This window comes from Mixophyes fleayi, chromosome 8, assembly GCF_038048845.1.
Source record: "Mixophyes fleayi isolate aMixFle1 chromosome 8, aMixFle1.hap1, whole genome shotgun sequence".
NCBI lineage: Eukaryota > Metazoa > Chordata > Amphibia > Anura > Limnodynastidae > Mixophyes > Mixophyes fleayi.
Window position 1 is genome coordinate 67,667,786 of NC_134409.1, and position 19,543 is coordinate 67,687,328.

The 19,543-nt window shown below is 44.5% G+C and overlaps 2 protein-coding genes across 4 annotated transcripts in view; one reads left to right on the plus strand and one right to left on the minus strand.

The window, feature by feature from the left end:
* Positions 1-1,913, minus strand: part of TPR (translocated promoter region, nuclear basket protein) — a 148,138-nt gene extending 146,225 nt beyond the window's left edge. For all 3 annotated transcript variants that reach the window (XM_075182673.1, XM_075182672.1, XM_075182671.1), the window contains exon 1: positions 1,668-1,913. In XM_075182673.1, the coding sequence (XP_075038774.1) occupies positions 1,668-1,818 (151 nt within the window). In that variant the 5' untranslated portion in view covers positions 1,819-1,913. The remainder of the gene's footprint in view (positions 1-1,667) is intronic.
* Positions 1,914-2,160: 247 nt separating this feature from the next.
* ODR4 (odr-4 GPCR localization factor homolog) overlaps positions 2,161-19,543 on the plus strand; it is a 90,782-nt gene continuing 73,399 nt past the window's right edge. Inside the window, exon 1 of the mRNA XM_075182678.1 lies at positions 2,161-2,256. The gene's annotated coding sequence lies outside the window, so the exon portion shown is untranslated. The remainder of the gene's footprint in view (positions 2,257-19,543) is intronic.

Below are 19,543 nucleotides of genomic sequence, written 5' to 3' on the forward strand. Positions count from 1 at the left end.
ACTAGATAGGAACCTTGATTATGCAATAGTAACAGTACAGATGTGAAACAAAGTAATGGTCTGACACCCAATAAGAGAATAATCCTCAAAATGTAGAGACCATTGGTGTATAGGTGCAGTGGCTACTTGGATTCATTGCCCAAACTGTAATTTACAATCTCTTCAACATTAAGACCACTAAGAGTAAATGAACCCTTTTCACCCCTTTGCAGCAGGCAGCCATATGATGAGGGAATTGCTGCTCTATCTTCCATCTTTGCTAGTTAGAATAAAAATGACAAACTTGCAGACATGCTGTATAGAAACGTGGACCGGTTGATTGATACACACTTAAGCTGGGTACACACTACAGAAATTTTGACCAACTTTTATGCCTAGAAATTTACATGCGATCGATGCTCCGATCGCTCGGTCCATGGACTGCATACACACTAGCCTTGTTTAGGACGATAAAGGGAATAGCGGACGTCCCTTTAGCGACTTTTTACAGCCAGGTTGTCGTAAGCAATGACAGTAATTTTGTGCTCACTGTTGTGGATCAGTCGGGAGTTTATACACACTACACAGCGAAAACGAGATTGGAACGAATATATTAAACGGTACGACCAACCAAATGAGGCGATAATCGTCCATTTGGGCAGACTTTCGACCATCGTGTCACTGCACACACTGACCCGACTTTTGAACGAGCGGTCGTTTGTCGGCTGTTTGAGCAGATTATTAGACGAAAACAGTGTAGTGTGTACCCAGCTTAACTTATATTAGGACACTGCACTAAATATATGGGTGAGATTTAACACAAAACAGGGGATGTGGAGGTGAACTAATCTATTCAACTTTATTTTTAACAGAGCTACAGTGAAATGTGCTCCATTATATAATATATTTGACCTTCATGTTTAACAGAAAATAATTTTTGCATTTTCATTTTCTGTTGGTCTTGTCAAGTACATGGCCTCACAAATTCAGAAGAAAATGATCATTAAATATACCCAAGATGAGACCACTTTTGTACATGCCAAATAACAAAAACTATATTAGTTCATTTTAACTGAAATGCCATAAGACTGTGGTCACCATTAAGTTAGTAAAAATCTGTAGAAGGTTATTAAGCTAGGAATAGAGATTTTCATAAATAAACTGATTGACAGTTTATGTCAACCAACAAAATGTATATTTCACTAGTAAAAATTTTTCAATGTTTCAATCAAAGGGAAAAAAACAAAAAACACACTTCACTCTTTATTAAAACATAAAATATAGGATGACTTTTGGTCAAGTACTGGTTACATTGTATGTTATATTCTGAACATATGAACCATAGTGAAAGAAGGGTATCCGAGTTCAAATTATGCTGGTGACAACAGTAGGTACTAACTAAAGAAGCTATCACCTATAACAATAGGTACAGCAATCCCAAAAGTAGTTTGTACAGCTATAGATTTCCTACAAGCAATTTATGGGGGAAAGCCAATGAGTAGTCCTAATCATATTAGGAGCTTACAAGAGACACTCACTGTCATCTATTTGGAACTTACCTGAGATATATCGATTTATCAAATTGTCTTCAGTGTAAGGGCATACACTGATGGAAAATGCGAAATTCAAAAACATATACCAGACTCTGATCCTGCATCCTAATGGTAAAGAGCTGTGCTATTACATACCGCAATCCACTCTGAACTTCTCATGCCTGGACTTCATTGAGTCTATATCAGCCTGTTGCTCGGTTAGGAACCTCTCCAGTTTGCTCTGCACAGCTTTGGGAAGCTTGGCCAACTCGGCCCTCTCCAACACTTGCTGCAGTACGGCCGCCATCTCGTCGGCCGCAAACAAACCACACCACGAGCGCAGACAGAAGGCTCGGAAGTATCCACCGCACAGAGCCCAGGAACCTACTGTGAAAATGCGCTTTTTGGACGTGATCACAAAGAGCGCGATGAGATGACGTTATATAAAAATGCCTCGTCTGCTGCGCAAAGCCTCTTGGTTAATGTAGTTAAAACAACTGAGTGCGTTGACATTGAATTAAAAATGTCTCTCTGAAGGACTAGCAGCGGCCATATGTCTGTAGACTAAAATCGACTTGAAAGATATGTAAATTAACTCGCAAAAATGGCTCCGATTTAGAAATATTCTTATGTATTTTGAACTGGTGCCCAAGATTCCAGATCATGTGACACAATTTGAGCAGCGTCCTGCAGTTGTTGGTTGGTCGGGCTTCTGCCTCCTGAAGTCCAAGTCAGCATAGAGGAGGTAAGCTGGTGAGCACTGCACCCGCACACATGTTACTAAAATAAATGCAGTGACATTACCAAGAACAGCAATAAATGATAAGAGGGTGAAATAAGGGCTTAGGACAATGTATATTTCTACCATATTTTCTGTTGTAATTGACAGTTTGTTGTACTTATACGATACAGAGCAAACGAACATCTGGAATACAGTTTGCATTGCATTTAAAGTGACCGATTTGAGGAAATTCACACGTTATTTTGTAATATTTGGTTAGTTGTTATACGAGGCTGAAATTAGTTTCTTATTTGACCAGATTCTTATTCAGAAAACTTTAATTTTAAAGGATAAATCAAGTTGGATCACTGATTTCACATTAGTTTAACACAAAATTAAGTCTCTTGCACGTATTGCAATAGTATTTAGTCTGGCACAACATGGGTTGTGGCATAAAATCAGGTATTTTATAATTTTAAATAAATAGCTGTAGTTTTGCAAGGGTAAAATGCCATTGGGCCACAAATGTGATCATGGGAATGAACTCAGGGTGGTCTGTTGCATATATGACACTTGTCTTTTGCCTGGCCCCACAAAGTTTTGGGCATGAAAGCAGGTGGCAAAGTGGGCATATATAGCATTTTGAATAAGTAGCTGTAGTTTTGCAAGGTTTGGTATTTTTATTAAAAGCAAGATTGCAACAAAAAAAATTACGATCTCCCTTTGTCCAAAATAAAATAGACTATATATATATATATATATATATATATATATATATATATATATATATATATATCATCAAAAGGTAAAAAGGATCAATAGGAATGAAACTTCACATTATCATAACACTCATTTCTACTACAAACCCTCCACAAAAACAACAACATCACTTCACATAGAAAATAGCTATCTATATACAGCAATGAAACAGGACATCCCCTAACACAATACTCACACCCTTTACTGTCAGGAAATTAAACAAACTTTAAATCCTTACTAGAAAGAAAAATAAAAGTATTTCCAAAAAATCTAATAGTGAAAGAACAGGATAGATAGCCAAGAATCGAAAGACTGCCAGATGTTAGCTGCCACCTAGGGAGGTCACAACCCCCGTCAGAGTCTAGCCCGGCTCGCAACATACCTCTTGCCCCTCTCCTTTTCTCCTATGTTTCAAACCTCATGCAGAATGCTTTCCACTGCCTCACTACAGGGAAGGATTTTGCCCTTATTGGACACTAAACACATTTAACGTACAAAATCTAACATCTGCACTTACTAAAAATGAGTGCTTAAATCAGAATCCCCACACTTTTTGATCCCCAGGGTTACTGAGCCCCAAAAGTTACGAAAGGCTTAAGGCATGGGATACTCCCTTTTAAACCTCTATATTAAAAGGACACTGAAGCAAGAAGTGTCAGACGCCGTCCCCGCTGATTCCCTGTCAGACGGGGAACGGACGTCTGCCTCTGCTGTCGGCTGCCGCGGACCTACCTCCGGGTATCGGGCGCATGCGCCCTGTTCTCAGTCCCGTTGCTAGGCAACGGGACGCTGCTTCTCTCTCCAGTGCCGCCTCCCTCTCTCCACCAATCACCGCAGCCAGGGTCCTATTTAAACCTGCCTCTGGCGCCATTAGGGTGCCAGAGTAACAGGTTCACCACCAGTGTTCCTGGCTTCCACACTCCCTTGTTTTCCCTGAGTATCCTGCTTCCTGTTTACTGTTGTGACCCGGCTTGGCGACCATCCTCTTTCTCTGTGTGACCCATTCTGTACCGTGACTTCGGCTTGGCGACTACTCTACTGGATTTCCCTTTTGTACCTGATATACCTGATTGCTGTGACCCGGAACCGTCTGACCTCTCTACGCTACACTGGTAACTGGCTAAAAGGACCGCGACCTGCGTGCTCTCTGCTGCGAAGTCCAAACCTCCTTGCGGGGGTCCCTGGTGAACACCAGGGGCACGTTAGACTCCGCGCCTGTTTGACCAGTTGCGCTAATACAGGTTAGTGTCTATTTATCTTCAGCCTTCATAGGCCTACAGCGTGACAGTTTACTCTGGCCATGACTGACGGTACCGGAGAACCTTCATCCCGAGACCTCCTCATCCATTTAGGGGTACGGGTAGAACGGCAGGAGGCCAACCAAGCACAACTCTTGCAGTGTTTACAAGGAGGGATTTCCCGCTTGGATTCCCTGAGCACTTCTCAGGCAGCAGCTCCAGCTCCTGATCCTGCTCCGGCCGCTGCACCACCAAGCGCAGTACTTGCTACCTCTAGAACACTACGGATTCCTACCCCAGAGAAATACGACGGTAATCCCAAAGGATGCCGTGGATTCCTGAATCAGTGTTCCATCCAATTTGAACTTACACCGGAAAACTTTGCATCTGAGAGAGCTAAGGTAGCCTACATTATCTCCCTCCTGACGGGACAAGCCCTAGCTTGGGCCTCGCCACTGTGGGAACGAAGAGATGGATCCCTCCTTCATTCTGATACTTTCATTGAGAACTTCCGGAGGGTATTTGATGAACCTGGTCGTGTGTCTTCGGCTGCATCCAGTCTGTTAGCTCTTCGCCAAGGCTCCTTAACTGCAGGCCAATACGCTGTTCAGTTTCGTACCTTAACCTCAGAATTAGGCTGGAATGATGAAGCTCTCACCGCCACCTATTGGCAAGGCCTGTCAGATCCTATCAAGGACGCACTGGTTTTGCAAGAGCTTCCGTCCAAGCTTGACGACTTGGTCTCTCTGTGTGTCAAGGTAGACATTCGCCTTCAAGAGCGTTCTCAGGAGAGGGTCCAAGGTCGTCGCACTGTACGTTTGGCTCCTCGTTTTCAATCTCCAGCTCTCCCGGCGGAAGAGCCGATGCAAATTGGACGCTCTCGCCTGTCACGGGATGAGAGGGAACGCAGGATCAAGAATCGTCTGTTTCTGTACTGTGGAGAATCCGGCCATCTGCTATCTTCTTGTCCCAAGGGGCCGGAAAACTTCACCGCCTAGGCAACACCAGGGAGGTTGTTCTAGGTTCCTGTCCCCATTCTCCCTCTCCTTCCAAAGATAACAGTTTTCTGATGACTGTCACCCTCAAATTCTCGGATTCCTCCCTAAGTTGTTCTGCATTTGTGGATTCCGGATCTGCAGGAAACTTCATCTCTGCCACTCTGGTGTCTAAGCTTCACATACCTTGCACTCCTTTGCCGCAACCCCTGGTTCTTACTGCAGTTGACGGTAACCGTGTCAGCAACGGTTCCATCACTAACACTACTGCTCAAGTTCAGTTGCAGGTAGGGGTTCACCATCAAGAGTGGATTCAGTTCCTGGTTATCCCACAGTCCGTTAACTCCATCATTTTAGGGCTACCATGGCTCAGGAAACATTCACCACAATTCGATTGGGCTCACACTCAAGTTACCTCCTGGGGTTCCTCATGTTTCGATCAATGTCTCTCGAAAATACTTCCTCCTAACCAACTACCTTGTCTCTCTCTGGACTCTCACCTCAAACTACCAGAGCCGTATTTAGATTTCATTGATGTGTTTAGCAAGACCGCTGCAGAGACTCTCCCTCCACACGGAGCATGGGATTGTCCCATTGAGCTAATTCCTGGCAAAACCATTCACAAAGGTAGAGTCTATCCCCTGGCTCTCCCTGAGACAAAGGCGATGTCTTTATATATCTCAGATAACCTTCAAAGAGGATTTATCAGAAAGTCTACCTCGCCAGCAGGAGCTGGATCCTTTTTTTTAAAAAAAAAAGACGGTTCATTAAGACCTTGCATAGACTACCGCTGTCTTAATGATATTACCATCAAGAACCGCTATCCGCTCCCATTAATTACAGAACTGTTCGATCGGATCAGAGGAGCCAAAATCTTCTCTAAATTAGATCTCGGAGGAGCCTACAACTTGATCCGCATTCGGAAGGGCGATGAGTGGAAAACGGCATTCAACACCCGTGACGGGCACTATGAGTACTTAGTTATGCCGTTTGGACTTTGCAATGCCCCAGCAGTCTTTCAAGATTTTGTCAACGAGATCTTCAGGGATCTTCTGTATCAATTTGTGATTGTCTACCTGGACGATATTTTGATATTTTCATCTGACTTACATGTTCATCGTCTCCATGTCAAGAATGTTCTTTCTCGTCTCCGGAAACATTCCTTATATTGTAAACTGGAGAAATGCCTTTTTGAGCGTTCACAAGTTCCATTTCTAGGGTATATAGTTTCAGGCACCGGCCAGAAAGTGGAGGCCATTGTCAACTGGCCATTACCTATTGGTCTCAAAGCTACCCAACGCTTTATCGGCTTTGCCAATTATTACCGGCAGTTCATTAAAGGCTTTTCATCCATTATTTGTCCTGTTACAGCTTTAACTCGAAAAGGTGCCTGCAGCAAACCATGGCCTGTCGAAGCCATATTGGCTTTCAAGACTCTTAAAGAAGCATTTCTTTCGGCCCCTATACTCAAACAGCCAGACCAGGGGAGACCGTTTTTATTGAAGTGGACGCTTCTTCGGTTGGAATTGGAGCAATACTTTCCCAGAGATCTTCTTCAGGAACATTAGAGACTTGTGGATTCCTGTCTAAGAAATTCTCTAGCACTGAACTAAATTATGGAATCGGTGACAAGGAATTATTAGCCATCAAGATTGCCCTTGAGGAGTGGCGCCACTTACTAGAGGGTGCCTTACATCCCGTCACTGTCATGACAGATCATAAAAATCTTACTTATCTCCAGGAGGCACAATGTCTTAACCCCCGTCAAACTCGCTGGTCTCTCTTCTTTGCCAGGTTCCAACTCATTCTTACCTTCCGTCCCGGTTCCAAAAACTCCAAGGCCGATGCTCTCTCCGGGTCCTTTGATAATACTGGTATTCTCACTTGTTTAGACAACAAAATGATTCTAAATCCAATGCAAACTGTGGCGATTACCAATTCTTCAGTGACCTCTCCCCCTCCAGGGCGTTCATTTGTGGAACCTCATCTCCGCTCTAAACTACTATGTTGGGCTCACGAGTCCAAATTTGCCGGCCATGCCGGTTACAAGAGAACCAAAGAATTCCTCTCCAGATACTATTGGTGGCCTAAACTGGCTTCAGATGTTCAAAAATTCGTATCTGCATGTTTGGTTTGTGCACGCCATAAGGTGCCAAGACAAAATCCTTCTGGTCTTCTCCTTCCTCTGCCTATTCCGGATTCTCCCTGGACCAGCATTACTATGGACTTCATCACCGATCTCCCTTTGAGCAATGGCTACAATACCATCTGGGTTGTGGTAGACCACTTTTCAAAAATGTCACACTTCACTCCTTGTAAAGGTCTCCCTTCAGCCCCTAAACTCGCAGATTTGTTTCTAAAGAACATCTTCCATCTTCATGGATGTCCTCAAGAGATTATCTCTGACAGAGAAGTACAATTTGTCGCTAAGTTCTGGAGAGCTTTTTGTAATAAGATTGGAGTCAGTCTCAAATTTTCCTCCGGATATCACCCCAAACTAACGGACAAACAGAACGAGTGAATCAGGACTTGGAGTGTTTCCTACGGTGTTTTGCTTCTGATCATCAAACAACATGGAATGATCTCCTGTATTGGGCCGAATTCGCCCACAACAATCTTCTACATTCCTCCTCTGGTCGTTCTCCATTTTTCATTATCTACGGCAGACATCCCACTCCTCCTTTCTTATCCGAAGCTCCCTCTTCTCTAGTACCAGCGGCTGATACTCTCATCCATGACTTCTCTCAAATCTGGTCTCAAACCAAAGAAGCACTGTCTACTTCTGTACAGAGACAGAAGAAAGCGGCTGATCTTCATAGAAGAGTTGCTCCAGTCCTGAGGGTAGGAGACCGTGTTTGGTTGTCTACGCGCAACCTTCGACTTCAAGTCCCATCCATGAAATTGGCTCTTAAGTTTATTGGTCCCTTTTCCATAGCACAAGTAATCAATCCAGTTTCCTTCAAGCTTTCACTACCTCCGTCTCTCAAGATCCATAACACATTTCATATTTCATTGTTGAAACCTCTAATTCTCAACGAATTTTTCAAAGAACCTGTTCCTCCTCCACCTGTCAAGACATCTTTAGGGGATGAATTTGAGATCGAGAGGATTCTGAAGAGACGTTTCTTCCAGTGCAAACCTCAATACCTGGTACACTGGAAGGGCTACGGTCCTGAGGAGAGATCGTGGGTCTCGGAGGCCGACCTTTATGCTCCTCGTCTCCTTGCAAAATTTCTGAAGAAAGTTAATCCTTCTCTGAGAGGGAGGAGGGGAGGGGGTACTGTCAGACGCCGTCCCCGCTGATTCCCTGTCAGATGGGGAACGGACGTCTGCTGTCAGCTGCCGTGGACCTACTTCCGGGTATCGGGCGCATGCGCCCTGTTCTCAGTCCAATTGCTAGGCAACGGGACACTGCTTCTCTCTCCAGTGCCGCCTCCCTCTCTCTGCCAATCACCGCAGCCAGGGTCCTATTTAAACCTGCCTCTGGCGCCATTAGGGTGCCAGAGTAACAGGTTCACCACCAGTGTTCCTGGCTTCCACACTCCCTTGTTTTCCCTGAGTATCCTGCTTCCTGTTTACTGTTGTGACCCGGCTTGGTGACCATCCTCTTTCTCTGTGTGACCCATTCTGTACTGTGACTTCGGCTTGGCGACTACTCTACTGGATTTCCCTTTTGTACCTGATATACCTGATTTCTGTGACCCGGAACCGTCTGACCTCTCTACACTACACTGGTAACTGGTTAATAGGACCACGACCTGCGTGCTCTCTGCTGCGAAGTCCAAACCTCCTTGCGGGGGTCCCTGGTGAACACCAGGGGCACGTTAGACTCCGCGCCTGTTTGACCAGTTGCGCTAGTACCGGTTAGTGTCTATTTATCTTCAGCCTTCATAGGCCTACAGCGTGACAGAAGTGGTCCATTGTCTCCACCTTCCCAAGACATTCCACCCATGGTCAACCACGATTATCGACACCCCTATGCTTCAGGTTCCCTTTAACGTAGAACCTCCCATGAAACGCAAGACAAGTAAGATCTCTACACTTAAGAGTAATCTGCTTGGAATTCACCAAAGACAGACCATTCGAGCACATATCACTTGGACAATCCTTTAGTAACGGGCACATCAAGGTGAGTACACAAAATCCAACCATGCACCCAAATTCGAAAGGCATCTTCCCACCAAGGGGGAGACTCCTGAGATAAAGCCTTAAGAAGGCAGTACTGGTTTTATCATTCCAAGGCTACCTTTATCCTTCAGTTTGTATATCACACTCTTATTGAGGAAGTTCAACTTGTTCAACCTATAACAACTGAAAGAACTAGGGACTGACCTTGACCCTTAATAATTCTGGAAACAGACATATGTAACTGACATACAATAAAACTGGGAATCAAGTAAACTTTGATTCATTCAATTCATTCTCTGTAGGGTAGCTTCCAGCTCTTCCAGTCCTCCACCTTAGAGGCAGCATCTGCCAGTTTCAATTCCCAATTTCACTGGTCATAATCAACTGAACAAAATTGAATGTCTGAGATTGAGGGAGCGCATCCGAAAGGACAAACTGCCTCCAATTTTCCCCTAACCTGAGATCGTCACTCTTTTCCTTGTTTATATCTGACCCCAAGCTTCAGAATATTCGTAGATCAGATTTTCAATGCCATGCATCTCGGCCATGTCTGACAAGACGACCGTGACATCATCAGCATAGGCCACTACCTTCAGGGAAACATCCATAGCCAGCTGCACTCCCCTCAACGTACCATTCTCAATCCTCCTGATAAAGGGTCGATTGCAAATACATAGAGGAGGTGGCTCAAGGGACAACCTTGTCTGACTCCAGATAACACCACAAAAGTAGGTCTCACACAACCATTAACAAGAGAGAAGCTCTTGGCCTTCCTATAAATGGTTCATGGCCAATCAACCACCATACCTCTCAAGAAATGCCCACAGGTATTCATGATTGACACAGTTGATCCAGTGCCAGAATGTACTTCTTAGCCCTGCACCATTTAACGGCCTCCCGGATGCCAAGAACAGCATTAATGTTGCTTTAACCCTTCACCATACAGTGCTGAGAAGGGCTAAGTAACAGGCCCAAAACTTCCATAATCCTGTTAAAAATTACCCTTGCCAGAATCTTCCTATCCAAATGAACGATGAAGCGCCAATTCTTAATCCTGGATGGGTCTTTCCCCATGGATGACAAAATAAGGGTGTATTGCCCCATGGAGGGAGGGAGTTACCCTTTACTCAATCTCTTGTTAAACACCTCCATCAGGTGCGGAGCTAGGATGTCCACAAAGGCTTTATAAAATTCAGATATTAAACCATCTGGGCCTGGGGATTTCTTATTTGATACCTATCAAGAGAAGCCTGATAGCCCAGTCACACCTCTTAGAAACTGCTCGATCCTCTCTGATAAGTCGTTCTCAGACAAAAGGCAGAGTAGAAGAAGTGCATAACTGACAAAATACCTCCTTGGTCTTTCTGGAGGATCCCATTGCACAGTTTCCTCCCCTCTTTCTCATCAACCAACCTCTTACAGTTCAGGTAGGGATCTGGAGAGTGGCATTTACTGTAGTTTCTTTCCAAAACTAAAGAGACATATAGGGCATAGTGGCACTTCGTTATTTGGGATTTTACCCGTGAGATTTTCCCCACTATCTCCACCCTCTGATCTGAGATCAGGAAATCTAATTTTCGTCTCATGGCATGGCAGATGTTCCTTTTTAACCAATTCCTCTGAACTACCAGTTCCTTAAAAAAACAACTCAGAATTCTTCCTTTGAATTCTTCCCACAACTCTAGCCTACCCCAACCTGAGTCTAAAAGTATTTCTTGGGTTTCAAGGAAATCCCTAAAGAATTGTCTAACCTTCTCTTACTCCAGAATGCCGGAGTTCAGATGCCACAGGCCCCTGCCTTTCTATGGGGTGTCTGAAATGTTCAAAGACATACAAAAACAACTTTGGAGTTGATGTGACAGAGCTCCCTTTAACAAAAAACCTATCTATTCTTGACCTACTTCTACCTCTAATTAAGGTGAACCCTGTGAGGTCTGGAGAGTGACAATTATGCACATCTACCAGCCCAGCCTGACTTACCATACTAACTAAAAACCCTGCATCACTAAATATCACTGAATATCCTCTGGCCTGATAGTGGTGTTAAAATCACAGCTGAGGCAATCTGCTGGCCTGTAAAAAGGTAAGGTTTTATTTCCCTAAAAAGGCATTTCCTGCACAGTAGTCTGTGGACCATAGATATTTAACAGCCTCAGGACCCTGCCCCAAGCAAACATCTATAACCATACATCTGACCGTGTATTTCTATAATCGCTGAATGGTTGCCATACCTGTAAAGATGACTGCCACTCGACCGTTCGGCTCGGCCGCAAGAAACCAATAGGAGGGATCTCGACTCCACCCCTGTTTTGCATTTGTTGAGGTCTACAAGGTTCCCAACCCTAGTCTCTTGCATAAACAAAAAATCGACGTCCAGCATGTTGAAATAATCCAAGGCCAAATAACGAGCTTGATCGAGATGCACAGATGCCACATTAATGGTGACAAACCCTATGGGTTGGGAAACCATCAATAAAGACTATAAGCATAGGCATTGCCTTCATTTCCTCTTAGCATTATATTACATAACCTCTATAGGACCTTTCTCTCTATACACCATTGCTTATAGCCAAAGTGTCTTCTAACAGAACCACACCTTCCACCCTAGGAATTGTCCCCACCAGGTCCTTCTTTTTTGGATCTATTCCCTTCTCTTCCCCCCTGGATCAATTCTCTCTTATCCGCCTCTCTATCTCCTTCATTCCCTCCACCTGAGCCATGAACTACTTCGGTAATACAGTAGTATCAGCATCCTCTATTACATTAGTGGATTCCCCACCCACTTGAATTACAGACTTATGAGGAAATTTTACACCCACAATGTTGACCTGTCCGCTACCCCCCCCTTATTTCACCTGCTCCGACCTCAACACTCACCACCTTTTGCACAAAGGGATCAGCTTGCCTTACCCTAACCTTTTCCCTAGTCCTCTGCATTTCGGGCCTTAGGACCATCTTCCCACCAGTAGTACTCACAATTTCCCCATACTCTTCATCACTTGACAATGTATTAAATCTATTAGCCAAAACAACTGGTTCATGGGAACTTGGACCTGCCCTACCCCTTTCCGATTTGTAACCACCTTCTTCCATATTCTCCTCACCTCTTTTCCCTATTAGTGCAAGTCTGGCCCGACCACACCATCGATCTTGACTTAGGCTGTGGTTTCTTATTACATGGTTGAGCATATACACCAGCCCTACGTCTTGGCTAGTTTGAAACATTCCCTAGGTTCTTCATTTTGCCTTGGGAGGACTCCTCTGTTTTTTCTCTACCTCCTCAGCCTTTTCCGCCATCTCAGCATCAGATTCCCTGTTGTGGTGCACTTGGTTTTACTTGGAAAAAGAATGTCCCACTTCACCATATAGATTAAATTTAATCACTTTACAACAATTAGCCATATGTCTATGTTCTTGGCAATGCTCGCACCTGACAAGATCACAATCTTCGCTGAAATGGCGAAAAGATGCCAGATTTTAGGCACTACAGTACTTCAAAAGGCCACATGTTATCATTATCACTTTAGCTGTCAGTGGGGGAACAGCTATGCTTTTTGCTAAAATGACAGCTAGAGGGTTAATATTTAGTGAAACATAAGGAGTGATGTGTGACGAAAACAACGAGTGACCCATGTGGTGAGAGAAGAGAAGATAAATGATGGGCAGAAGAGGTGAGGGAAAGTGACCCATAGGAGGTGGGGAGGTGCCAAAATCCAAAACCTAGATGCCGCCAGTAATCCCACGCAGGAAGCCCTAGGATCGTTGTTGCGCATTAGAGTTCAAAATAAGAGCATGATTTATCACACTGCATAGTTCTATTTGTTAGCAAGGTTGTAGGTGCACATTTTCCAATTGCCATCTATAGGGCAATGTTTATACGCACTCGCAATGATGCAGAAAAATGAGCCTACACCATATGATCCACCTGGACCTAAACATTTTATAAGTCAATCAGAACTGCAATTTAGAGGCAGATTCTTATTGACCCCCGTTAACTGGTTTTGGTTTTGGATCTGGATTAGCTTTGTGTTTTGGTTTTGGTTTTGGATATGTATTTTTTAGAAAAATTGCTAAAATATGCTAAAATCACATAATTTTGCTCTTTTTGTGTTCCTACATTATTATTAACCTCAATAACACTACTTTCAAGTAATTTGCAGTCAATTTTGACCACCTCACAGGTCACAATATTATTTTCATACACTTTCAAACAAAGACTGCAGCAGTTCTTGCCAGTGATAAGAAGATGGCCATTGTCATGCCTGGGCATAAAACCAAAAAATCCACCTTTTCTGTGTGGAATTATTTTTACCCAAATCCTGACAACAGTTGGCTAGCCATTTGTAGCGTTTGTAAAGCCACAGTCAGTAGAGGTAGGGACCTTAACCATCTAGGATCCAAATCCATGTTACGCCATTTGAAGCGAGTTCATGGAAAGCTCTTGGGAAAATCAGAAACTTATGCTAAAAAATAACAGCAAGCAGTCCAGCATCAGCTATCTCCCTTTTCTCAAGTAGGTCCCAGCACCTGCAATCTACACCCCAACTCTTTCATCATCAAATATCCTCACAAGTGATCGGAGTTAGTCCTGCATCCAAGTTGCTAATGCAAGATGACTCCTCCCCTATCCAGGACTCCTCAGAAGAATCCTTGTGCGTTAGGCCCACTGCTGCTGCTCCTGCTGCTGGGGGTGGATCTTCAACCCAGAAGCAGACCAAGAAGAAGACTACTAGTAGTTTACAAAAATTGACTGGTAAACAATCCTTAGCAAGATTGAAAGCTGTCACCCAGTCGCAAAGTGGATCACAGGCGCCATGGCGACTATGCTAGTATTAGATCTTGTGTCCAATCTCCACTATTAATGCAGCTGGTGTTAGACAATTACTTGAGGTCTTGTGTCCCTGTTATGAAATTCCATCACAACACCATTTTACTAGAAAAGCTATTCCTCGCCTCTACCAGAAGGTTCGTAAAAATGTAATTATTGGGCTACAAAATGCCATTCTACCCACTGTACACATAACCACAGATATGTGGACAAGCAGAACTGGGCAAACTAAGGATTATATGACTGTGACAGCCCACTGGGTAGGTGATTTTCCTTCACAGCAGGAACAACAGCAGCATGTACTCAAGTACGTCACATTTTTCTAAGACAGGCTACTCTGTGTATCATCTGCTTTATTAAGAGGCATATTATTATTATTATTATTATTATTATTATTATTATTATTATAGTAGATTTGGAAGGCACCACAGTACTCCACAGTGCCGTACAGTAGGGAAGACAAGGACATACATAAAACAAGACATACGTAAAACAAGCACAGACAAGGTATACAAAATTAATGGAAACATGAAAACAAAGGGTATAGAGGACCCTGCTCATTAGAGAGCTTACATTCTAAAGGGAAGAGGGCACAGCTGAATCAAAAGGAGCGAGTGTGGCTCAGAGTGGAGATCGGGATAGTTGTGAGGGTGCAACCCATCTCTAAAAAAGAGATGGGTTTTCAAAGAGCATCTAAAGATTTGAATGCTGTGCAAAAGTCTGATTGAGCGGGGTAGGGAATTCTATAAGTGGGGAGCAGCATGTTAGGAGTTTTGAAGGCGGGAGTGACAGGTGGTTATCAGAGACGAGACAAGGCGCAGATTAAAGGTAATACCGCTGACAACCTGTTTGAAAAACGAAGGGATGTCATTGCAACATGGCTTATTCTGCTTGGACTCTCCTGAGGATATGTAATTCATGATAACTCCACCAATATTGTTAGAGCATTACAGCGGTGGGAATTCCATCACATTCCCTGTTTTGCTCGCACAATCAACTGGGTGGTACAGAACTTTTTTAAAAAATGACAATGACATACAGGAGATGCTGTCTGTGTCCCAAAATATTTAGGGTCATTTTCAGGATTGTGCAACAGCATGTAGGAAAATGCAGCAGCTGCAAGAAGAATATCATTTGAGAATGTACTTTAGTCCAGTGAAGGAGTCACCTGTGAAGAGAGAGCAGACACTGTTAGCTTTAGTCAAGTGATTGCCTTAATTAGACTTTTTGAGAAACAGCTAGAGAAATTGGAAGGAGGGAACGAAACAAAGCAAATCCGCTAACTATATTGTAATTGTAGATTAAGTACTTTATTCCTTTCGCTAGGATCATAAAGTTATCAACATCGTGAAATCGGATCATTACATTTTTGCAACTGTGCTTGATCCTAGGTTTAAGAGCTATCTCTTATCTTTATTTCCCACTGTCCCAGATCACAAGAGATGCAATGAGCTTGTGGTCAGCAGGCTGACAGCTCAAGTGGTACATGACACAAGGACATTTCCTCCTTCAGTTTCTCTGGAAACTGCTTCTAGTAAAAAACTAAGCTTTCCCAAGACACTCGGTGGTGATGCAGGTGAGTAAGCTCAACATTTTGACATTTGGTCTGGTCTAAAAGAATTTCCCAAAAATCGTGACAGCTCTGCCATAAAATTAAGTACAAATTCCATGAGGAAGGCAATTACATCAAAGTACACAGACTTCTGAGATGGTGGATTCCAACGGGGATGAGTTAGTATTGTTTGAGGAACATCTACACAGTGATGAGGGTGAAAATGATGACAGTGTAGATTGCAGGTGCTGAAATCTAGCTAAGAGAAGAGAGCTACCTGATGCTGGTATGCTTGGTAATATTTTGGGTAGAAAGGCATCTTGGCAATTGTATGTTTTTCTACAGTAAACTTTCACCTTTATTAGAGCATTTTTTTTCTTTAAAATGGTACAAGCTTTTTATATACATTTTTGTTTCCCTGACCACTATGCACTTGAAGATAGGCTTTAGCACATGAGGTAGAGGGATTAGTATTATCATGACTAAGAATGGATAGTGACAACAACAATTTCATTCCTCCCTTTTGTTTCTGTATGAGCTATGGCACAGTAGTATGTCACTGGAGACTTTTAAGAACACTGACAGCCCTATTATTACAATTTCTGTTTCAGCACTGATCCCGGACACCTCTCCTGTTTCTGAGTGAGCTATGGTACAGTAAAATGTAACTGCAGATGTAGACCAAGCCAGTCAGCCCTATAATTTCTATTTCTCTTACATCCATCTGGGGGACACTCCTTCACCATGGGGTTGAGTCGGGGGGAGGAGTCTGGCACCCAAAGAGTTAACTTTTTTCAGCTGACAGCATATCGCCCCCGCCAATTCCCCACATATCTCAGTTTGAATTGGGTGCCCTTGGAAGAAGGTCGCACCTGAAGAGCTTCAAGAGAGACAGTGAACAGGGTTCACTGGTAATAGGTTTTATCCTTTTCTTTTGCAGTTTTTTTCTTTTGATAGCGGCGAGAGGCTCCGTGTACAACGGAGCTGACTCGTGGGAGAAGCGTCTGTCGGGGGGGCCCCCGCTGACAGAGGAGGTGAAGCGCTTCTCACAGCGGGAAGCAGTCGGCAAGAGACTCTCCCCGCTGATGCAGGACGGGCACTGCCATTAGGCAGAAAGCGCCTTTACTGCTGAGGTTCCCCGGAAGCCAACTGGAGTATACCAAGTTCCTCCTCCCATGGGATGGCAGTGAATTCTTGAGGATGGTGCGCTAATGATAGCGCTAGCGGGGAACACGTTCTAACAGGTTTTCCCTAAGATAACAGAAAGGGCAAAACGCTGTTAAAGTACCGTATATAACACAGAAGGAGAGCCAGTGGAAGGGGAATGTGTTTGAGGAACACCGCTTCCCCCCCCCCCCCCGCTGAGTGAGCACGTGGAAGATTCCTTTTGGGCGCCAGGGTTCAAAAGGAGGACAGTTGCAGCAGTCATTTGAAGAAAAGTGCACTGTTGACACATATCTTCCCCGCTGAGTATCACTTTTATTTCTTCTGTGTGTATGTGTGTGCATGTGTAGACATGTATATTATAAGACAATGATGTGTTGAGAGAACTGTTGTTTATGAGAAAACCATAAAGTTCTCCAAGCCTGTCTTATTTAAATCAGAATTACTATGATATGTTAAATAACCTAATCTGTATTTTCTGATAATTTGGAGAAGTGTTTGTGAATTTTGAAACGTGATTCAGTTTTTCTTATCTTGTAATGGCAGATAAAAGCAAAACAACACGTACCAAACATAATGTCTCTTCACTTGTTAATTTAACATTACATTTTGAACGGCTGGATCAGGGGGGGCTCTGTGCGGCCTGCACTGTGGCTCCTGTGAAACAGCCTATAGACACCTCCACCATAACGGTAGATCCTCCTGAGTGGGCGGCTGCCTTAACACAGGGAATTAATACCCTTGTAAGTCTGTTATCTAAACCAGTTGAGATCCCATCTACATCTGTGGCTTCTCAGGGTGTAACAGTAGGAATGACAGATGAGTCATTTTCCCCAGGGGTCGGTTTAATTCCCTCCCCAACCCTCCCGGGGATTTCCCATATAGGAGAGGTGGGTTGGTCAGCGGTGGCTAAAGGCCTGGACCGGCTTACCCATCTACTGGAGAACCCCAGGCACAAGCGTAGTTTTAAAAGACGTAGACCAGCTAAAGCGCTGTGGTCAGTGTCAGACTCTGAGAGTTCCTCAGAGGAGGAGGGGGAATTGTTGGACGATTCAGATGTGTCCATTATAGAGTCAGAAGGAAACTCTAGGCACCAGGGTATGGACGATCTGGTAAGAGCAGTTCATCAGACCCTGGGGTTTGCTGAAGTAGAGGAGACAAAGTCCTTGGACCGCTCCCTCTTTAAGAAGGCTTCTAAGCAGGTGGTCAGGTTCCCTCCCTCAGCTGAGTTGAGGGATATTGTAGAGGCCTCTTGGAGGTATCCAGATAAAAGGTTCTCTATGCCAAGGAAGTTTGGCGTATTGTATCCCCTTCAGAAGGAGAATATGACCTGTTGGGAACAGGTGGCAAAGGTGGATGCACCTGTGGCGAGATTGGTTCGTCAGACTACACTACCTGTACCCGGGTCAGCGACCTTACAAGAAGCGACTGACAAAAAGTTAGAATCCCTGCTGAAGTCGATCTTCTTGGCTGCTGGTACTAGCCTCAGGCCAGCATTGTCCTCTACCTGGGTAGCTAGGGCCATGGAAGTCTGGGCAGGGCAGTTAGAGTCTGCCTTGCAGGATTCAGATTTACTGCCTCTGGCCATGCAGCTAAGGGAGGCAGCAGGCTATGTATATGAAGCGGCCCATAATTCGGCCTCCATAGCTTCGTCTATTTCAGCTATAGCTGTAGTAGCTAGAAGGGCATTATGGTTAAGGGCTTGGAATGCGGATTCAGAGTCTAAAAGATCATTAGAATCCATCCCGTATACGGGTGGGATGCTATTTGGTCCAGAATTAGACTCTTGGATTTTACAGGCTTCAGGGGGCAAGAAAACGTCCTTGCCTGTAAATACTCCAAGACCTAGGGCTAGGCCTAGGTTTAGTTCTTTCAGACAGCCTCCTTACGGGGGCGGGTCTGGCAGAGGCCAGACTACCAATCCAGGGGCCGTGGAATCCAGGAGACAGTCCCGTAGGGGAAGGTCATCCTTTGCCCCTGCGGTGCGGAGAGATTCTTTCGCCAAGCTGCCGGATAGACCGGCAGCATGACTACCACCCACCTCTGGTTACAGAGGGTGTGGTGGGAGGACGGCTGCCTGGGTTTGCCCAGCAGTAGACAAGGTCCTCGGTACACGAGTAGGTCCAGGATATCGTGATAGAATTCATGGGACCAGCTCACCTCAAGTTTTGGAAAAAATTACCTCGCTGGCTTCTGTCAAAACAGAAAGAGCTCAGGGCTGTCGATTTGCTTTGTTTTAACGAAGCTATACAGGCTTAGAAATCCCAGTAAGGGAAAGGGTTTTAGTCACACCCATTCGGGGTGCTAAGGCCAGACGGGTCGTTCAGTCTATGACCGAACTTCTGGAGTCTGAAAGGGTCACAGAGAATCCCTTGTCTAAGAATGAGTTTCTTTAGACTAGGGAGGGACTTAATACGCAGCAGAATGTTGTCTCCACAGGACAAGTTGAGGTCCTAGATGGAGTGGACAGGCAGGATCCTGTCAGACAAGAGGCTGTCGGTAGCCAGGTCTTTGAAGCTGCTGGGAAAGATGGTGACAACTTTCGGGACCTTACCCTGTGCAGGGTTCCACCCCAGAGGAGTATTCCCGTGTTCGAGGTACCAGTGGAGGAGGTAGGTCCTCAGCTGGTGGTTGCCGGACAAAAACC